The 23549-nt window shown below is 40.0% G+C and overlaps 1 protein-coding gene across 2 annotated transcripts in view; it reads right to left on the bottom strand.

Annotated features, from left to right (window-relative positions):
• nlgn1 (neuroligin 1) overlaps positions 1-23549 on the bottom strand; it is a 313704-nt gene that overhangs the window by 267956 nt on the left and 22199 nt on the right. Inside the window, exons 2-3 of one of the 2 annotated variants that reach the window (XM_019256474.2) lie at positions 7825-8894; positions 6956-7015 (exon numbers count right to left, since the gene is read on the bottom strand). In XM_019256474.2, coding sequence (XP_019112019.1) covers positions 6956-7015; positions 7825-8365 — 601 coding nt within the window. In that variant the 5' untranslated portion in view covers positions 8366-8894. The remainder of the gene's footprint in view (positions 1-6955; positions 7016-7824; positions 8895-23549) is intronic. The other variant, XM_019256476.2, reaches the window with a different exon arrangement.

The following is a 23549-nucleotide window of genomic DNA, read 5'->3' as shown; positions in this document are numbered from 1 at the left end:
GAAGGGGGACATCAAGATGGACGGGAAGAAAAGAGACATAGGAAGAAGAAAGAGAAGAGGGAGAGGAGGTGGTGGAAAACCGTCTGTGAAGCGGCCCTCATCTTGACGAAATTCACATCTACAAAGAAGCTTCTTTTCTCTAACATCCCGCCAAGAGGAGACGGCGCACAGAAATTTCAGAATAATGTAACATGTTGAAATATTTCCGGAACTATTTGAGATATTAAACAGCTCGCACACGCGCTGGGAAATGGCCTAGTTTGCAGTTAAATGTCCTAGTTTGGATTTTAAAAGCAAAATCCTTAATTCAACATAAAGTAAATATAAAGGGAGTTCCAACCCACCACAGAGACACCTTACACAGAGGGGTTCTGACAGCATTGAAGGCTGAGCAGTTGATTCGTTTGTTCTAAAGCAGCTAGAATCGGCAGTACAGGCAAATACTGCACAGCAAAAAGGCAAAGTGTTGTATTTTCTACGATAGTGGAGGCTTTTACATGTCCAGCCGACTCAGGAGCAGAGAACAAGCAAAAAACAGCCTCATGACAAGCTGCTAACCCTTCTGGAAACCGCTGTACTGAAAAAAAAACCCAACTTGGACGTTCAAGCACTGCTCTGTCCTGATACTGTCAGCCTGTGACGTTTCATATATCTGCTATTATTATTTGCAAGTGTTAAAATTTGTGTTAAATGAACTTTCCTTCACCCTCTCGCATGCGCTTCCACATCAAATTGTGTTTTTCTCTCATGCATAATGCCTTTTGACAAGCCAGAGAGTCGAGTCATGAACATGCCTGCAGTCAGCTGTGGGTTTAGGTGCAGACAGTGATCGTAAAAGAACAGAACGAGTGATGAGAGAGATACAAGGTCCGAAAATGCGATAAAAAAATAAAATAAAATAAAGCACCAGAGGCAAGATCCTTGAAATTGCGACCAGGTATTATACGAGCGGGTCACTAAAAAATGACATTTATGTAGTATTAATTTGGTTTCCCAATTATGTTTTTTGTGGGAAATGTAATTGGTTGTGTTGTCACTCTGCTGGATTGACAGCAACAGGAGTTGTCAAAAGAACTTTACAGTGCATGCTTGATTGCAAACTAAGGCTGTGACTAACTAATTATTTTCATTACTGATGACTCTGCAGATAATTTTCTGGATTTATTGATTAATTGTTTGGTCTATTAAATGTCAGAAAATAATGAAAAATGTCCATCACATTCTCCCAGAGTTTTTTTTATTTTTTTTTTTTTATATTCAATAGCGATGTAAAAGAGAACACTTGCAAATTCTCTGCAGCCAGAGAAATTTGCTTAAAAAAGACTTAAAGGATGAATTTATTCAGAATAGTTGCTGATTAATTCTCTGATCATTGATTATTCAACAATCTGATCAGTATCTGCAGTTACAATCTATATTTCTTCAATCTGATAAAAGGCATTCCGATTAGAGATTCTAATTTAAATGTTCACACAGACGCAAAATAAAGTTATCAGATGTTTATTCAGATTTTTTTTTTTTGACAAAGTGGTTCCTCCCACTGTGAAGTAACCTGCCGGTAATAAACAGAAGAACAAGAGGAGGAAGTGTGTGTTTTTTATTTATTCATTTTTAAGTTCCATATGATAAGCAGCTGCACATGTGTATGTCTAGAGCTTTTATTGTGAAAGGTAGAACAGAAGAAATAGATCTGTAATCCTGACAGGGTCGGAAGCAATAATAGGTGTGGCATTCTGGTGTCCCCGTGTTATTATTTTCTAATGCTTATTGGTGTAGAGGCAGCTCATAACCCTCAGTTACACTACCCTCATGTGTGGCAAACATATATTTACAATCTTAAATATATTTATTTCATCCACTTTTCTCTGGATGAAGCTAGTCGCTTCTGGCTGAGGTGGTCACATGAGACATTTTCATTCTGATTGTGATATTGTTCTTTTTTATTGGCAGGATATTAGAATTAATGTAAACACAGCTATGGCGGCTCTTTGGCAGCATACAGCCAAGGTCAGGTACCAGTGTAATTCAGAATTCACATGAAAAGTATGTTTTGTAGTTCCCATATTGCCCTTACATAAAACATGGAGATCCACCAGAGTCTATGATCTCACAACATAGGCGCCTTTGTTTTCTCCACTCAAACATGTTTCTGTGTCACTCAGACTTCTTTTGACTTTCTTTGTTCACTTAGCCGTCATTGGTGAGAAATGAGCTTCAGTGCTCTTACTTCAATTTTGAAAAATGAATTGTGAATGCATGCTCCAGGGAGAGAAGACCGACCGCAGCGCTGCCACTTCTGATCTCATGGCAGAGACCGCTATCCCAGCATGTGATAACTTAATGACTGTACTCCATCCCAGACACAAAAACACTACTGTTAACCACAGAAGACTTCTTTGAACCAGCGTGGAGCAGGACGGTACAGCAGCCCTTATGAGGACAAAAGAGATGAGTCCCACAGCAATTACACTGTGCCTCACTCGCATTCACTGTTACTCCATTGTTTGGTTCTTTGTGTCCCGCTCTCACTTTGTTTTTGTTCTTCTTACTCTAATATTACTTGTGTCTGCCTTTACTCGGTGCTCTTCATCACTGCCTGCATCTGGCTCTCTTCCTGTTGCCCCCATTTAACCCTGTTTGTCTTCGTTCATTGTGGTCTCTGCCAGTGTTGTAGTACCCGAGATCAGTCTTAAAGGCCTCAGTCTTTTCTCGGAATGTGCTGCAATTTTACTTGGTCTCTTCTCGGTCTCAGACAAAGGGAAGGATTTTAGTTCAAGACTGGTCAAGACCACAACTGCAGAGATGTAAAATTTGGTGTCCTAAACCATAAAGAGTGCATCTGCAGTGTCCAAAAGAACACAGCAACTTGTAAATACTTAAAAGTGATGCTTAATGAGCAACTACTACTACCCAAAGAGTTTTCATGAATATTAGCTACCTATGTAGGCTATATACTGTCTGATCTAGGTCTTGTCTTAGTCTCAACCTATCAAATCTCGGTCTTGTCTTGGTCTCAATACACTCTGGTCTTGGTCATGACTTGGTCTCGGTTTAGTTGGTCTGGTTAGTAGGTAGAGGGACAAAAACCAAACCTTGATAGATTGGTTGAGCTTGATAGATGTTGTTCATTTACCAGTCAAAGAATACCTTGGCACAAACAGTCCACCACCAGGTCTCTGTGGCTCAGTCTGAAATAATTTCTCAACCTTTTCAGGGTTGTTTATCAATTTATCTACAAGACTGTGGGAACATTATTACCATAAGTTCACTCAGATTCATAAATTCACTCCTGATGATTCTGCACCTTGCCAGATTCCCTTTGTACGCTTTTCTGCTGACATATCATATCAGCTCTACAACAGTGTTGTGGCACTTGAGTGTGCTACTTTTAAAACTCTGGGTTGATTTGATTGATCGTGACTGATTTAAGACTCAGCCACACTTTCAGTTCAACCCTGCTACCAAACGTGTCACTGTGGCTGCACACATCTAACCATGAAATTAGCCAGTCACTCACCACCATGTGTCCACTCACACTGTGCTCCACTGACCACACTTTGTGCTTCTGTGTTACTACGACTGTAACAGTCACTGAACTCCTGGGGTGTAGGCTTGAAAATGGACAGTGGGGACATGTCCATACAAGTATTTAAGGAGGACAGAATTGTCTCTACTGACAATAGAGCAAAATGATAATTCACATAATCTTTTAAGTGAAATCATATCAAATAATTCTATTATTACCATGCTACGCTAGCAAGGTGAAATTAAATCTTTGTGGCACATTGTATTGCTTTGCTGGAAATGTGCTTTTGAAAAAGTGCAGACTTTAAATGGGACGTTTGTGGCCAACATCAGCATTCAGATTCACACAGACAACCCTTGCCTAAAAAGAACATCAATACAAAAGCCTGGCATTGCATTCAATTCTTTTTTCTCTCTTCTTTTTTCCACTTCCTACATTTGTAAAATTCTTGTTATCCACAATATGTGTGCATAACAACTATGTAATGGGAGGATCGTAATCATGACAAACTGCGGTTTAGATATCGTTAGGCCAGATATGTTTTGTTAAATGAAAAGCTCGGCTGTGGTTAGGAGAAGACTGTTGGTTCAGTTAATAAAAAGGCAAATGTGTATTGCAGGTCTGTAGCAAGACACAAACTCTGGTCTCCTGCATGGAGGCCTGACGTGGAAGACACCCATCCACTACATCCATCTCCTAATTTCCACCTTGCTACATATAAGAAAATACTTCCTGTATTATTGCTGAAGGTTGCACTGTTAATTTCAGCTGTGAAATCCACATTAATGTACTGTGTTTGTGCCCAGTATATTACTATTTATTTATTTATTACTGTAAAATTACTGTAAACTGTATTTGGTCAAAAACTACAGTAATTTTATAGTTACTGTAAAAAATTACAGTAATGCGTCATTTACTGTAGAATATTACAGTAACCAATAATGTACTGTAGAAACTGTGTTTTCTTTTACAGTTACAAGATGTTACTGTAAACACAAATACTGTGGAATACTGTGATTTAACAGCAAGTTACTTGTCAACTGCTGCCAGTAAGAGACCGTGTTTTTATTTACAGAAAGTTACTGTGGAAGTGAAAGTAACTAGTGTGAAATACACTGTGGGTATAATTAAAATGTGAAATAACTACAAATTATTAAAGAAATATATTTCTTATCAAGTTTTTTTTATTTTCTGTTCTGTTTTTTACTATATGTCCTGAGATCTGACCATATGTGCAGCTCCTTGCTGATCCATCAACTTGCTCTGAGAAAAAGGCATATGAAAGCTCCCCTCTCTATGCGTATCAGGTGTGACATCTTATCAAGAGTAATAATAACGCAATGTCCTTAAAGACCAAAAGATATATTGTACAAATGCTCCAAAGTATGTCAAGAGATGTGTGCTCAGTCCCTGACGAGCTCCAGTTAACTGACCTCAGAGGTTCTTAAATTCAGTAAAGTAAGTAAAGTTTTCTCTCTCTTTTTAAACGTTATTTGAATCTTTTTAATCACTCAGGTCCAACATTTAACTTTTAGTGAAAGTTTGATTAAAATGTTTGATTAATTTGTGCTGCAGTGACTGTGAAGGTCAGCATATCATTCACATTATTATCATACATCAAACCATTCAATATGTAATACGCATTTGCACTCATTGTGCTTCTTTTACTCTGGACCTTTAACTTCTCTGTGTGTGTAATAATTGTGTTCGGCTTTTATATGGGCACAAATTAGTCAGAGTGAGTCTGACAGAGCACTTTTGAACAGGTAAAATTATCATTTCAAGTAAACTTTTGACATCCAATCCCTGAATACAAACGACCACATGTCACATTTAAATTTAAGGAACACACAGAAATTACTGTTCACATTACAAACTGTACAGAAATATTCAAAGTGGCTTTCGTGCATTAATCTTAAGTTAATTTATGTGTACTTTAATTACCTATGGACCACTGTATAGAAGAGCAGACCAACTGCACGGAGCTTTGCCTAATGAAGTGCACGCTGTGAGAGTGCGGTATATAAAGTTGAGTGGTTCTCTGACATTTTACAAGAATAAATTAAGTTTTGCTCTATGCACAGCCAGCAGGTAGTAAACCAAAGCCAAAGAAACAAACCAAAGCAAAGCAGCTTCCACTGTAACAAGGCCACGGATGCGCCATCTTGCTCTTTTCTCATGCGAGGTGCATCGTCTTCTAAACCCTAATCTCTCTTTTCTATAAAACCAAAAAAAAAACAAAACATCCACAACAGAATGTCTCGGCCTTTTTTTATTTTTAACCACGATTTTCATGCTGTGAGACTAACCTATAAAATTCTGTAATCTCCCAGTTTAAAATGCATTTCCGGTCTGTGCTTCTGTCTACGCGACGTGTGCAACGCGTCAAGTGGAGAGAAGAAAGTGGAAGAGCGGTGTGTGAGGTTAGAGTTTACATGTATCTGTGTAGTAAGAAGAGAGGGAGTGTGCACTAAGTGATAATGCTTGGCCGCTGCCAAGACAATGACATTAACACCCAGACCTTATCAAGGACACCGTCAGCATCAGTCTCTCTCTCTCTCACACACACACACACACAAGAATGTGCACACATCCAGGGAGGGATAGGCTGAGGGACAGGGAGAGAGAGAAAGACAGAGAGCAGGAGGAGGAAGAGGAGGAGGAGGGCATTATCTTGATGAAACAGTGCTTGATACAGTAGCCCGAGCCAACCTGAACACGGCTCTGCCTTCTTTTAATGGAGATTACACAGTCAAGGTCCAGCCTGAGCTCATCTTGTTTAACACTGCATACGTCTACATCACTGCGAAGGTGTGTGTGTGTGTGTGTGTGTGTGTGTGTGTGTGTGTGTGTGATGATGTGCCTGATCTAATACGCTTCTATCCCCCTGCCACACAGACATCAACCATCATTACTACACACCTTTTGACCCCCCCCCGATCTGGCAGCCAATCATATCTCCCAACCGTGCTTACCAATGAGAGCACACATCAATGAACCAGGGAGTGTGGTGCAACACTATCTTACTGACTCATCCCGCCATCATAAGGTCTACAAATTACATGGCGAATTCAGGGTTTGAGTTGCAAAAATATTATAAATAGGTATTGCTGTTACCTGATCGAGTGGTCAAATCTTTCTGCATTAGGTCTGTTCGGTCGGAGGAAGACCGCTTCTGACAGCTTGCTTTTCAAAATTACTTTAAATTTACTTCCAGGTAGCATTTAAAAGGCTCCTGTCTCTTAAATTTAGCATTCTAAAAAAAAGCTGCAGATTCCCCAAGTCGAAACCTGAATAATTTGTAGACCTTGATCTCATAGCTTCTCCCCGTTGTACCACACAGTTCTTCTTCTTTCTTTTCCCCTTCGTATTTTCAGGTAGTTTCTTCTTGCTGTGGCATTGTATAGGTTGGGTTCAGATCATACATACCTCCTTGTCTACATATTTTCTTGCCCGGTTTCCTGGCACATTCCTTGGATATTCTTTTGACTGTAAAATGAATAAAAGACTAAAGAATAACATGGAGCCCCTGGACGCGCAACGCACACAGGAGCTGGGCATGCACACACACGCACACACACACACGCACACACACACGCACGCACACACGCACGCACGCACACACTGAGCTGATTGGCTGAAAGAAACAGAGGAATAGGAGGGAAAGGGAGCGGCAAAGACAGAGGAAAAGAATGAATCCTACAAGCTCAATCAGCACAGTATTCAGCTGACCAGTCGGCCAGTCAGTCATTCAGCCAGTCAGCCAAATCAATCAGTGATGATCTTGACAACGACTGTCTTGTTTAATGAACTGTAGCCATTGTAGCTGAGCACAATGGACTATGATGAGCTATAGACATGAGGGAAGGGGAGGAAGTCCGCAGAGGAAAGCAAATAAGGCAGTGAGGAGAAAGAGGAGCAGGGAATGAGAGGAGAAAGAGTTAGAGGATCAACAGGGAGGAGGAGAGTTTTCGAGGGGATGGAAAATAGAACAAAGAATGTTGAGGCAGCGGAATTGAATGAAGCCACAGCCACACACACACACACACATATGCATACTGTACCCACTCACACACTCATGTACTATAAGCAGTGTCATGCACATTTAACATGCACAAGGTCATGCTTTCCCTCTACTGACAGACAGACATGGACAGACAGAAATGCACTCTCACATAGGTAAAACACACCCCGACATCATACTCTTCTCTCCACCAGAAGGTTGTGGGTTCACTAACTGTCCCACCCACCCCACTGTCCCCACAACCATCCTGCCCTGAGCCTGCAGACTAACTCACCATCCTCAGTGGGGACGTAGATGTTAAGATAGAGGCAGTCCTCGCTTTGGTCCTGGACGTATGTGGACACAATGTCAATGCTGTTGGTGAACCACACTGGCAGCATCACATCCGGCAGGCGGCCCTCCACGATGCTCTGAGGGCAAACGGGGGCAAAGTGGGTGGCGTTGCGGATCTCCGGCCATGACGCTGGCGGCTCGGGTGGCTGAAAGCGGCGCTCTCCAGTGGGTGGAGCGGCGTACGGAACACCCAGAAACTGCACGACGGGACCCAGGATTTCGTTGTTGAGCTCCTTCTTGATGCCGCGCAGCTTGCCGTAGACGGTGGTGACCACCGGGTCATTCTCATCCAGTTTTTGAGCCGACACGGCAGTCGGAGATGCCTGGAGCAGCAGCAGCCCGAGCCATATTAGAGAGGACATCCACTGGCCGGCGCTTAAGGAACCTTTAAGCCCTAAGTATCCCATCATCCTGCTCCCACTTTTAACAGTCTGAAGTAGCCGACACCCAGTCCTCAAATGGTGGTGCCTCCACTGGGACATGGCTGCTACTCCTTGTTTTCAACTTCTTTGCGTCCTCTCTTGTCCTTTTTAGATTCAAAAAATAAATAAATAAAATCCTTATTTTCTATCTTTCTTTTGCGCCATGCAAACACAACCAGACAATCACATTAAAATCACATTCACTCATAAGTAATTGGCTTCAGAGCAGACAAAGGCTGTGGTCGCTAATGATCCTTTTGAAAATCCAAGCAGTGCGAACCATCCGGTGAAAATGTAGCAGCCATCAAATCCTCCAGCTTTGTGAAGGGAAATCTGAGAAATATTCCTCACAATATGGAAAATATTCCTCAACGGGGTCCTCTAAACAACCACCACGATGAAGAGGACAATGGTAAAGACACCATCTTTAAGCTCCACTTCTAAGAAGGTTGACAAGCCAGTCAATGATGAGGGTTTCCATCATTCTGAGGTGAGCAGGCCTGCCACGACAGCAGCGGAAGCAGGACTAGCGATGATGCAGTGGACGTGTTTTACTTGGAGTAGAGCGGTCCAGTCCAAAGTCTGTCCCCTGTAACACAGAAACAAAGCAACAATCAGCATTCACATGAAGAAAAGCTGTCATCTGTTGCCTTTTGCAAGACATTAAAAAGTCAACAATTAGCAGACGGGCGATTTCATTTGTGCTATACCCATATGCACACACATCAATCAATTAAAGAGCAACATAATATCTATTTATGGCACAAGACAGTAGATAACTTCATTCAACAGCTTAACAAGCAAGGTGTCTGTCAGCATGCACGGTGACAGATGTTTCGTGGTTATGGTGAAGTGTGACAGGTTTGTCCTACAGTTTAATTTTATACCCAGTCCTTAATGCAGAGTGTCCTCCAGAGCCACTTCGTGCTTCGAGTGGGGATCGTTTTGGTAAAAAGTCGTAGACTCGAATGGATCGTGCCAGCAGCAATAAGACTCACAGTATAAAGGCACAGGCGTTCAGAAGAACAGCAGATATTGTGAGAGGTTTTTAAATGCCAATGCTGGGCTCTGGCGTAAGAAGGGGAGCAACCTTTATGTAGCAGAAAGTCTAGGTGTGGAGGTCAAGGTGGTGGAATGGTGTGTAACGTGTCAGATTTTCATGCAGAAGGGTGGAGTTTGCGTCCTGTCACAGAACATTAACCATGCCACACGCTTTGTGCAAAATTTCTGGAAAGCTATGTGTTTAAAAACAGCAGCGTATTACAGTATGAAGATAGAGTATTGGTTAGGAGTTATTTAACATGTGATTGAATAGGGTGAACCCTTCAGTCTTATGTCATTACTGCTTTTGACTGGCTGGATTTATTTTCTTTATACAGCTACATTTTGAATGGAATTGTGAGGATGAGGTATTAGTCATATTTTGTGTCATATTTCAGATTTCTGGTTAGTTTCTTGTCATAGAAAAATAACTATCGCTGTATTAGTCTGCCTACAAATAGTTGATAGAACGTTAGTTGAGATTCAACAACCTTTCTAATGTTACACCACCGTGGTTAAGGTCAGGCACAAAAACATCAAACATGCTCATGCTTCTTAAAGATTGAGGCGAGAAGTGTTCTGTCATCTGTGGCACATCCTGCATGCCCAACTCTCCCACACCACACAGCGTCATTTTCAACGAGACCCCACAAGCTGGCTGCATCTTGACAAACACATCAATGTGTCATGATATGCCATTGTCCTATTTTCCAGCGTTGACATGCATCAACGCACCAAAGGGGGAACTATTTGTCACATCCATTGCCCGGATCAGCACATTCTAGCTACCATACAGTGAATACTACGTCTCTGGCAAGATATATGATACAAATGATCCAAGGGAACATAATGCAGCACACTCTACACTTTATTGTTGTGAGAGAACACAAGAGACGGCGCAGAAATAGGTATTTCTTTTTTCCATTCAGAGCTACCAAGAAAAACTATCCATTTTGTTAGTCACCGTTCATGATCAATTAAGGGAAGGAAGCATGACATCTGTTTTAAAATTTCAGATATATTATGTAGAGAGAAAAAAATGTGCAGCAGCAATAAAACACAAGATATACGGAGAGAGAAGAGTGAAAAAAAAAACATCTGCTGAGACAAAGAAGCAAATGTACTGAGAAAAAAAATCTAAATTCATTTCTCGCCTTCAAGAATCAGACAGGAGAAAATCTACATGTGCGTGTGTGTGCTTTTTGTGAAAGTGTGTGTACATGTGTGATGCAGAACATGAAGCCTTGCCATCCCCAGTATGTGTTCTGTATTTTTATTTATTTCTGCTGCTTAGGAGTCAATGTTCCATCTGGATGAGCTCACCTTCAGATTTCATACACGGAGGAAATCCTATTTAGCTACACACACACACCACACACACACACACACACACACACTGACATGACATGACAGGTTGTCTAGTCGTTGAATTGAAAAATACAAACACCTCAACGAGTTGAGACACCTTAAGGTAGATATGACGTGATTGCACATATGGAGATCTGCGTGCACACACACGCTTACACCAGATATAGGCCTAGCTCACATTAATATGTGAAAGCACGCACACATCCCGTTACAGAAAAGTGGTAAATGAGTGGCAGGCAGGTATGAAACAACAAGACATATACAGACACTTACAACATCAGCAGCGGCAGAAGCATAATGGGAAGAACAGGAGAACAAAGACGGGAGGAGATATCGATCAAACTCGAGACAAGGAGTTTACGCTCCTACTTCCTGTGTGTGTGTGTGTGTGTGTGTGTGTGTGTGTGTGTGTGAGAGATGGTCTGATCATGGATAATTTAGCATAATCCACAAGCAAACTGGGGGTAATTAGAGAAACATGATAAGAACGGGGGGAAAGTTAGAACCTGAAACTAAGGTCCATGTGTAAGTCAAAAAACACGAACATGCAGAGTGATAAGTCATGTAACCATAACCATACCAAACCAAGCCTTCACTCTAAAATGTAATGATTCATGACAAAGGAACTTTGTTTTGTCCCCACAAAGAGGGTGAGTCCCCACAACATCAGTCCAGACTGTGTAAACTGATTCATGTCGCCACATCATGAGTAATATGTGTGCATACACACCAAGAAATACAAGATGCGTTTGCAGCCCAGAATGTCTTTTACAATATGAGCGAGTTAATCCTCTTTATAGACACTTTACTTTAGGTAAATACTCTCCTAGAAATTCAGTTTATACATTTGCATTGTGATGGCAAGGATCAATGTTGCCTGGATAATGTCCACAAGCAAGGTCTTTAAGAGGGAATGAACTGCTGTGTTGCAGCAGCAGCAGCAGCAGCAGCATGGAGACCAGGGTTTGCATCCCCAGTCACGTGTGTGGTTAGGATTTGGCAACAAAAGCCAAAGTAAGGAAAAGATTGTGATTTTGATTTAAAGATAAAAAACTTCACCTATGACTTGTTAAAGTCACTATAGACCATAAAAGGTTGATCAGTATTAGCAGATATTGTAGAATTTAATATTTTGAAATGACATACATTGTCAGTGAACATTCTTCTGATTTGCCCCACAAAATATTTTCTCATTATGTCCTTTCAAACAAATTTGCTTTTGCAAATTAATTGTATGAAAATGTAATTTCATGTAGACAGAGTTGCTCAGAAAGATGTAAAAAAAAAGTAGGTTTTTAATTCCAGTATTTTTAATTATCTTTGAATATTTACATGTGATTTTGAGGTGTCCAGTGCATATTACAATGTTCCATAATCTTATAATGAGAAGCCAGTAAAATATTTATCAGAAGTTATGTTTTCTTTTTCTATTTGACTGGTTGTGAAAAAATTAATAAACATATGCATCCATGAAAGCTCAATGAATATTAACATTTAAAAAAATATTATCAGAAATATAATGTATGATTCTAGGTTTATCCAGACTCCTAGACAGTGCTATTGCCGAACCCTAATCAGCATTTCTTTGAACTTGATTAACATTGAGAGATATATCCTTCATTTGTGCTGACACACATATTTCCTTTCGCTTTCCTTTTTGTTGCTAAAAATGTACGGATAACAAATAGAATTGAAATCAACAAATGTTGTAGCATCTTTGTCGTGAGCTTTGTATTTGAATATTTGGGCCTTATGTGGCATAAAATGTCGCGCATGAGTTCTTTGTAATAAAGATAGAAATTAGAACATGCTACAACATGATCCAATTATTAAACCTATGTCAGGTTAACTGAAGGTAATTTTAGGTAGAGTCACGTCGGTAATAAAGGAACTTCTATAGCGTTTTATTATCTCAACCCTTAAACTAAACCTCCACCCTCATCGTCCTCTGTTTGCATTTTTGGGTATTCTTATTACAAACCTCTCCTGTACTCTTGTTACCCGACTTCATGAGAGTGATTCTTCCTCTTTCTTGTCGTGTTTGGCTGGTCTATTTGTGTGCCCAAATCTGCCTGCTATATTTATGAGTGAAGACCTAAATTCACTCGCGACGATCATGTGTTCTATTTCTGTTTGAAGTCAGGGGAGTGGTGGTTTTAATGAGGAACATGGATGCATCATCAGACTGTACAGTTAAATTTTATGTTTCCAAACCTTCACTGCGGATAGAAATATAGACATGAGTATTAAATTAGCATGACAGGCATGACACTGGCAGTAAAATGTCATTCAAAAGTTTTCACCGCCATCTTAGTGGTCAAACAACAAACCAAAAGGACATTTTAAACTGCACTCAGCGGGAAAATATGTCATGTTCTTCCTAACGTGCAGGTGTTAATGCTGTCATAGCAGTTGTTTGCCACGACCAACTGTGTGGGTCTCTCTTCTTCAACATCTCATCTTTCACTTCACATCATAATTATCACATATCGACAGTATCTCTGAACACATTTGATTTAGTTACAAACACACATTATCAGGAGAGTGTGAAGGTTTAATTGGTGTAGCCACAGGTCTCCTTACAACATGAATCTCCAATAAATACAAAAAGACAGTCAAGATGGCTTTTTTGTGTTTTCATCAACAGCTGCATGGGGTTTCATACCTGCTGACACATAAACACACACACACACACACACACACAAACACAATAACAAAAAAGGCAACCACTCAATGATGTCAAAAAAAAAGGAAAAAAAAGTCTTTTAATTTCCTGTGTTATGCCACCTCCTGTCTCAGGTTACAGCACCAATCATCTTTCAAACACACAAATGCATGCCCACACAGACGCATACACACACACTTTTTTTTTTGCTGTAAAAAAGCATACATGCAACATACATCTGTACGCTTGGCCAGAATAAGAACAATCAAAAAGATAATATATATTTAATGTGAAATATATTTGAAGCTACAGCTAATGTGACGTAATAAACATCAGCCCTATGTATAAATCAGATTAAACCATACTTAATTGTTTCCTTTTATTGTATACATGAGAGGCCTATATGATCCATATTCATTGTGTGAAATCATGTTAGCTGCCATGTTGATGCCAGAGGATAAAGTGCTTCGTCGGCCGCCTTAAGAAAGTCAGCACTTTTTGTTATTTGTTCAGGGACACAGAAGAATTGCCTACTGAACCTCTTTTACTTTTAGCAAACTGAAGCATGCTAAACGGTCCCTTTGGATCACGTCGAATGAGGAAACAGGTGGAGTATACCCACATTTTTTGTGTATTGATGAGAAATTACAAATGTTTCCAACACAGCAGGCTGTTAGAACCGAACAATTACAGAGATGCTCATACAGTCATCCAGTAAATGTCCAGTTTGTTTCTCCTAGCTTTATATAAACACCTAGTATTCTCAATCAACTACTTAACTATGAGAGATTTTCAATAATTAGTTCCATCCATATGAGAAATACATTTGTTTGTTAAATTGATGTGCATCTTTTGACAGTGAGTTATAGACAGGTCTCATTTGCGGTCTTAAGGCATTGAAAGTGTCTACATGTCCATTTTTATATTAAGTTGTTTGATAGTAGACCCACATGGAATTATAATGATGGTATTTTTATCATTTAATATCATTTCATTTTGTCATCTGCTCATTTGAGTGTCCACTGCCCAAACATAACAGCTGCTCAGACTATGCCAACTGCTGTACCACATCTGCTGACCCAGCCATCCAGTACACCCCGTACAGAACCACATGCTGTCCACTCAGTTCTCAAAATACCTCAAGTGACGACGGCATAGCTGAGCCCTTATGCTCGGTCGGGGCAGACAGTGGTCGCCAGGCTTAGTAGTGTCAGCAAATGACATTGATTTGAAAGTTGATTCAAATCAAAGCAGAACCACATGTTATTCTTCATCGTCAAAACCCGGTGACTACATCACCCACAATGCAACTCGACTGCTGACGGTTCAGTCAGAGATCGGGGTGTGTTAGGCAGGTTTCAGCTAATGTAGCCTGGAGCAGAGATGAGGTGCATGTCTGGTCAGATTTCAGATCAAACCCTTCACACCCAACTGACGCTGACTCAAGTGACATCACTTGAGGCAAGTTATCAGATTTTGTACGGCAGATCCCTGACATGTCTATGCACTTTTTTTCTCTCACATAAGCAGTACTTTTTATTTAGATTTACTTCTGTATATTTTTTAAACCGCAAGTCTATTTTCCTCTGTTATTCAAAGTTATATTTCACCTATCTGTATATCCATATGTCTTATGTCTGGGTCACCAGAGGGCTGTAGCCTATCTCAGCTGACTTAGGGACAAGTCGCAACACCCACAGGCAATTTCTAATCACCATTTAACCTATCATGCCGCCCCTGTATAAATAACGGTCCCTTTGAATTGAACAGAATAGTACTCCAGTAAGGAGGACTAAAAGTGACAAATTTAAATAAATAAATACATCATTAAAGAATGACTTAAATGTGTGGAATTAAATACATCAAATATTATTAATTCAATAATAATTCCATTAAAACTTTAAAATTAAAACACTGATTCATTTTATGTAAAAATCATATATAATTATTTCACTATTTGCATTTCCATTTCATGATTTCCATTTCATGGTCATGTGAAACTGTCAAACTCGCCCATCAAAGTCAGGGTTTGGGGCTAACGCTAATCTAGTCTGATCCATTGCTTTAGTCTGAAGTAGAGTGCCTGGATAGAGACGATGGTATATATCTGCTGTGACTGAGCCGAAGGAGTTCTGTTCAGAGCTTCCTCAATCAAGTCTAGTAATAAAACATCAAGGAAGTGACACACCGCACATCTCTGTCTTCAGCGAAATCTCAGAAAACAGTGCAAAAAACGTCTGAGATATTCACAGATATATAACACTTTAGACTTTTGGGCAGATCCGCCCAATCCGTCCCCAGATTAATAGAGTTATCTAAACCAATGTAGAGGTGAAATGTGTTCACTAGCTCTGCATCAATCCGTTATCTGGAATTGATTTGCCTTGACTTGATGTACAGAGTAACCAATCCAGCGTTACGATCCGCCTACCGGATCCTAACACCTAAATGGAAATAGTAAAATAATCATATATGGTTTTGTTTTTTTTACATAAAATGAATCAGTATTTTAATGAATTAATGACACATTTAATGACACATTTATGTATTTAATTTTTAATTTTTCCCAGCCAAGAGCTGCATTATGCCACTTTACTAATTATTTATTGTTCAGGTATGTCCCTTATTACCACTTCTGTCTACCCATTTATACTCCTCTGCACTCAATTGTTGCTGGATATTCCTAAATGTACTACTCTCAAGTGATTTTCTTGATTTCTTCAAAAGAGTAAGTGAGAGGGACAGCTGTTTAGTTCATTAGAGGCTCACTTACCTCTTCTTTCCCTTCATGCTGATCAGTTCATGGATTCATATTCATATTTAAAGGTTTGCTAAAATTGCCCAGTGCTGACGTCCTTCTATGAAACTGGGGTTGTATAGAAAACAAAGTAACTCAAGCTTGCAAAGTGTCCATGAGCCAGTAGCATCATGCACGCTGGATTATCAAATCCTTTATGGACACACAGAAGTATTGTACAACTGTAATGTGAAACTATTTATAGTGGACTTTGTCAGTAGATTTCATCCTCCTCTCCTGCCGTCTTTCTTCTTCCTCTTTCTTATGCCCTCTCCATCACACACACACACACCACACACACACACCCACACACACACAACACACACACAACACATCATATTCTCAGGCTGACTGCTTTCCCTCCAGACCAGCGACGAGAGGTTGAAGCTGGACCGACCTGCAAGCTAAGCACATCCCTCAAATAGTCATAGCACCTCTTCAATAAATCCCTTCCACAGCCCCGATGTGTGTTGCGGTGTGTGTGTGTGTGTGTGTGTGTGTGTGTTGTGTGTGTGTGTGTTGTGTGTGTGTGTCACAGACAGAGGTGAGATGAGATGCTTAAAATAGGACAGCAAAGGGATGGAGGGATGGCTAAAATGCTGTGATGTTGTGAGGATTTATCACACAACGGTGGCGAGCGGAGAGATGATGGATGGATGATGGGAAATAGAAGGAGGTATGGATGAGACTGACTAAAGCGCGGGCTGTGGAGTGTTTAGTGGGTGACTGACTAAGCCATAAGTCTCCTGTGAGCCCTTATGCTCTCTTGCTCTCTCTCTCTCTCTTTCTCTCTCTCTCTTTATCTGTTCTTCACCCTCTCTCGGCCTCTCTTTAAAATAACACTCGTTCTCGTGTGGTGACAAGCCGGGATGAAAAGATTGGCCCTTAGTTTTCCCCGACTGCCCTCTCAGATAATCACTACACCTACTGGCTGCCTCCACATGCTGACTCTACTCTATTAAAGCCAATCTTTCATACATTACGTTGCTGTGGTTAAGTGTCACTGCTTTGACTGGGGTGATTTGAAACTGTTACAGTGGTAGCCTAAAAAATTCTGCTCGGTCACTCAGTCAGGTTAAACGGATTAACTCATCTATACCTGAGCACGATTTAACCATCAATGCATTACCACAGTTAGAACTGGCATCCCAGGAGAGTGTTGCAAAAACGTTCTGGAAGAAACGCTGCTGTAATGTTTTACATGGCTTGTCAAATATTTGCGTGACCTTCAAAAAGCCAAAAAAATATTTAAAGCTGCATTCATTTCTCATGAATGCTCATTTCATTCATTTTTCCCGTATCAGCTCCTAAATGTCCTCTGTCTGTCGTTTGGTGTTGGGAAGGTACAACAGCTGATTGGTGGTAGCTTTTTATTTAAAAATGCTACCTGGTGCAACCGGACACTAGGTTAATGTGGGCTGGGAAACCAAAACAATTCTCTAAAAGGGGTCAAAGTACTAAGTCTGAGTCTCTGGGTTCATTTTTGGGTTCACATTTATTTAATTCATTGCTGACTTTGGACATGATAGTTTTGAAGTTAAGAATCAAAAGTCAAGGTCTCTCGATTGGATCTGACAATTTTAATAGGTGTTGAATGTCGAGCCAGGTCTGGCAAAGCTTATACTGTAAGGCTGCAGGTGGAATTGATAGCTAGAATGTGATTTTAAGAATATGTGATCAAATTGAATCCATTTCTTTTATTAAAATATTTGTTAGTGCATGTTTAACGGAACATTAACCCCAGTTTGAATGCACCTTTTCGTGTTTGTTCGTATCAAATGTGGAAAACATGATTTGTACTTCCACAGAGATTCAGCTGGAAGACTGCTGCATCATTTATACCGCAGGTCTGTCACACATCTGATGATTTGTACCTGGCAGAACAGTGGTTTGTTGGTTAATAGACGTCTGCATCTTGCATGTATCTTCCTCTGCGTGTTGTGTTTCTGAATATATAATGAGATTGCCGTCGCCGACACCGCATGTGACTCCGGCTGAGCTTTGAGCCACTTCTGAGCAGAAATGCACACAGATGCTGCAGTGTTTAACTTTCACATGTCATGAGATCAGGCAGTGTTAAGGCTACTGGTGAACTGTGACTTTTAGACTTATGCAAACGACTTAATTAGAAACCTTCAGAAGGATGTTTAAAAGTTCATGCCTCACTTTGAATTGCTTTAGAGGGGACAGAGCTTTTTTTCACAGTCCATACGCTACCATCACATGGGTTCTTTTGCCACTGTGCTTTTCTAAAAAAAAAAAAAATCTAGAACTAAGAAGAAAACAGAATAGAGCAGAAATACAGGTAAGCTTAAGACACTGACAGACATTTAACAGACAAACAAGGAAACACAGAAACTAAATAACCGTGCGGAGGACACCAGGTGAAACAAATCAGGGACAGGTGCACAATCAAAAACAGGCGGGAGAACAAGACAGGCACTGACTTTTTTTTTTTTTCTATTTATTTCTTTGCATGTTTTGGTGGTATGGTTGCAAACAGCAGAAAAGGAATATCTTCTATGAAATATCCTGCTTGATCGGAGACACATCCAGGTGAATACAATTGGTATCCGAGGAGTAATACAGTTGTGTGTGAAACGACATCATGCATCACTTTCAACTACCCGTACTATTAGTGCAACATTTCTGGCTGATTTTTCTCCCCAGAATGTAACCAGCACTTACACAAAAGTACAAAAGGAGTACGGCAGTTGTTTGGACAAAGCTGCAGGCTGCTATTGTAAGTTTCTAATAATATTATATATATATATATATATTTATATATATATATATATAAAATATATTTTATAACTTTAAATTGTGTATGAATAAACTGTTAATTTGTTCAAAACTACATTCATGCCTGGAGATGAATAGAAACACAACAATAATCCAGGCCGCGGTTGCCAAATTCACTCATGAAAGAAATATTGTGATTTGACGGTATTGCAATATTATATTTGTGATGACACAGAGGAGGGGGAGATGAAATGAAGGAACAACCGTCTGTATATTTTCTGTCTTTGAGGTTAAACATAATTTCTGAAGTGTCTCTTAATTTGTATTTTAATTTATTATTATTATTATTTTCAATTTAATATCTATTTTCATATAAGCGATTCAAGCTCAGGTATTTTGCATACATGCACATCTGCATCACATTTTTTATCGTGCATATACTATACATTTTCAGCTGCACCAATACACACACACACACATACACAGATATATAGATATATATATATACACACACACACACACACAAAACTCACATCCAGCCACATGTCACTTTAATAGCTGTCATTGAGCGTCAGTGAAATGGCAGCAGAGTGGCTGCAGGCTGCTGTGGCTGATCTGAGCTCATTAGACCAGCGACTCAGACTGAGGGGATCTGGCGGGGATTTGTTACGCCGCTACAGCACTCCTGCCCCAGCCACGAGGTGAAATTAGGAGAGATGAAGGGGAAGGATGAGGGAGAGGTAAAGGGATGGATCGGGGGAGGAGAGAGGGATGAAATTGTGGAGAAGAGTAAAAAAAAAGCAGGTAGGAGGGGAGTAGAGGAAGTTAAAAGAGTGTGAGGGAAGAGGACTGAGGAGTGAATGTAAAAGGGAAGGAGGGGAAGAATGGAGGTAAAGGAAGTAAAACTGCAACATGAGACAGAGATAGGATAGAGCTTTATGAAATAAAGAAAAAAAGAGAGCAGAAAGGAAATCATGAAGGGCTGTGCTGGAGGAGGGGAACGGTAAATAAGTGGAAAAAGATGGAGGCTGGATGATCTGATTAAAGGTGTTAAAGGCAAGAGAGGAGGCGAAGTATGAGTGGAGTGGAGAGCAGGAGCTAAGGAGTGCAAAAAGATAGATGAAACTTTATTGTCCCTGCAGGGCAAAGCAGCAACAGCAAGGAATTGGAAAAAACAACATCAGAATATAGATAAGAAGAGAGGTTTGTGGACACGCAACTTCAACACCCAAGAAATTAATGGATGGAAACATGCAAAACAGATTTGAGATGGCAGCAACAGCAGCAAAAAAAAAAAAAAAAAAATGATGAAAGGTCCAAATTATTAAATGAATATCAGTTTGTGTATGCACTTTATAGCAGAGAGAAATATGAGCGTGATAAAAAGGCGTAGATGGAAGATAGTACAGGCAATGAAAAATGCCAGCGCTGGGATCTGCATTAGCAGTCTCCAGAGAGTCAAACATGCATGTATACACAGATATGAATTAAGAGAGGACGGGATATGCTGAGGGGGGTAAAAAAAAAAAAAATGAAGAGGTGCGAGTGAACTGAGGGTAGGAATAAGAGAACGGGGAGGGAGGAAATGGAATGAAGCGCGAGGCGAAGATTGAAGAGGGATTTTCCAGTTGGTTACCCGGTCCCGACCACGTGTGAAATTTGCTCTGAACACCCGGTGGCGTTCAATCACCAGCCAAGTGAAGCAACAAGGAAATTAACGCCAGAGAGGGAGAAATGGAAGAGGATGAAAAAAGTGAGGGAGGGAGGAGGAAGACAGACCACAGACGAATACGTTTGCGACATCGGGATTCTTCGCGTGGTGTCGAAAGCATTACGAGTGCTGCGGAAAATGTCTTGTGTAACAAGTTAAGTGCTGAAGGTGAGAGTGTGTGTTCATGAACAGAAATGAAATAATCAGTCGACGTGGTGACTTAACTCTTTAGAATCAGATCAACTTCACACGTCTCATATTTCTGACACCAGTGCAGTCATTTGTATTTTTTCCGCCTGTTTTCAAGACTTCATGATTGTTTCTGTTAATTACTGAAACAAGAAGAACCATTATTATTTATCTTTTTAATACGCAGTATGTCTATGAGTGTTAATCCCTGGGATAAGATGCTTTGGTGCGTTAGAAAACACCTGTGGGCGACTGGTGATGTGTAGTGTGTTCTTATAAATAACCTATAATTGAATTTGAATCATTTCGGGGATAGAAGACATTTTGCATCATGGATCCTGAGTAAAGCTGGTGGTTTTTGATCTTATTCTTGTGTCTTTATGATGAACAAACCCCCTGAAGACTCTGAAACCTACAATGGATTTACTGCTATGTATATCCTGTGACGCCACAGCCTGATGTAGCTTACACCTCCGTGCCATACAGCTGCTACACTGACTGAATTCTTGCACGAAACAAGGCAAACGTTCACTCCTCTGTACAAAGATTACTGTCTGTAACATGGTCCACATCCATGCCAATGGACGGAACCACTGACTGTATGTAAAGATGGACGACATGACAACTCCCCAAAAGTGCCAAAACTGATTGCCCCCTAGTGGCTAGCTGCAGATTTTGTTAGTGATTGGGCACGGACCAAAGGAAAGTAAACGTCAAAATGCATTTTTTACAAAGACGCTCATTTATTTAGTTCTCATCAATCTGTGGTTTGGTTTTAATTTTTTTGTGTTGACTATATAAAAAGGGGTTTTCAACATCATAACTGACAGTGAGTTCTGCTTATGATTGAGTCGAATTGATGTATGGGTGGATCCTTGACACCACGGCTTCAATGCTGATTACTACTGTGCAGAGTTTGGCTCCAAATATGCAACTTGTCAACTTTTTTCTGGTCATTTTTTTTGTTGCTGTTTTTTCTGAATTTAGCACTCAGAGATGGCATCCCCATTCTTAGTCCCGTATGCAAGGCTCTGATTGGTCTTCAACAGCTGTCAATAGCCATGTTTCCATCAGTTTTTATGCCTATGTTAAGTAAAATTGGTTCTGCAATAATAATATAATGGTTTTCCAACTGGAGAATTGAGGCCCCCTACTGTTTTTTATCTCAATGAACCAACTCTGATAAGTGTGTCACAGTGGTGGACAGAAACACGTTATTGATTTGCATTTCCTGACACCACTTTACTTTATTCAGTTCAAATGTGTGATACATGTGGAGGACGTTTGAGGATAGACAGATCCACGAGTTTATCACCAGAAAACACTGCTGTTAATTCTGCCTTTTGTTTGTGGGTGTAACTTATTTGAGCAATAAACAGGCCCACTGTGGCTCATAATAACTTTTGAAACAAAATGATGAATCTTTCCATTTTCTCCATTTCTTGACTTTGTAAAGGCAGGCTATTCCATTTTATGTTAATTTCTTGTTTCTCCACAGTAAGAGAGACAGAATAAACAGGAGCGCAGTGAGACGAGACTGAGATAAAGAATATGATGACAAAAAGAGAAATAACAGAAGTCAAAACATGTAGGCTTGATGATTTTTGTCTGATTTGTTTCAGTCAGCTGACAATGAGAGTCAGAGATGTGATTCAGACACATAGTGGTGTGTGCATAGACGGTTATAGGCAGAACAGGAATAAAAAACCTAAACCAACGCACATGCACTAAAATGAAGAATCCTTTTGGTGAACACATTAATAATAAAACTTATCCTGTGGTCCTCATAGCGCACACCAGCGTGCAACATGTGGTTTCAGGTGAGAGATGAGTGGTGGCGTCATCTGTGTGAGGACGTTTCAGATGTTCTGTTTGTGCTTCCAGACAGCCAGCGTTTGACTTGTTGCCTGGTTTATGTCCCCCTCAGCAGTTCACGTGTCCGTGATGACAAAGAGCAGCATGTCATTGCTTTCTCTGCAGCCTCGCTGTAAAAACACTCGCAGCCACTTTTATGGACTCATTAACAAAGTTGTGGAACAATCATGAAAACAGCTTCCTTTTCAACAACAAGTTTCACAGGGAAAAATCTGGATTTCTACTCCTGTTTCTGAGCCGGCAGATGGGAAAATAAATTGTTTGCTCCCTTAATGCTTCACCTTCACTCCCGTGCTGTTGCCACTTGACTGTTGCCTGCATCCTATAAGGCATCCAAAGATATAACATCAGCCGATGTAAACTCTCATCCTGGGTATGAAGTGGAAATTCTAGACCACCTTAGAAAGACATTAACTGCCATAGTCAGAGCCATATTTTTTTATTCTACATAACATGAGTGGAAAGGTCTGCCAATGAAAAAAATATGTCCATATTATGTAATTCTATGTTAGTTTCATGCATTTTAGGGTCCCAGTTTTATTTTTATTACTGGAAGCCACTGGTGAAACTCATATGGTTTCTTGTGTGTGTTATCTTGGGAGATGTTTACGGCTTAACATGCACACTTGTTGTGTGTTAAACGTTAAAAGTGAGCTCTACTGACTTTACACATTAAATCTGCTATCAGGTGTTGGCTATGGAGGACTAAAAGTGCCAAAATTAAATAAATAAATAAATAAATATATATATATATAGATATATTATATATATATTATATTATATATATATATATATATTATATATATATATATCATTAAATAATTACTTAAATATGTCAATTAATTAGATAAACTAA

Source organism: Larimichthys crocea, chromosome XVII, assembly GCF_000972845.2.
Source record: "Larimichthys crocea isolate SSNF chromosome XVII, L_crocea_2.0, whole genome shotgun sequence".
Lineage (NCBI taxonomy): Eukaryota > Metazoa > Chordata > Actinopteri > Sciaenidae > Larimichthys > Larimichthys crocea.
Note: the sequence above shows the minus strand (reverse complement) of the source record. Positions and strands in the feature narration are given on the sequence as shown.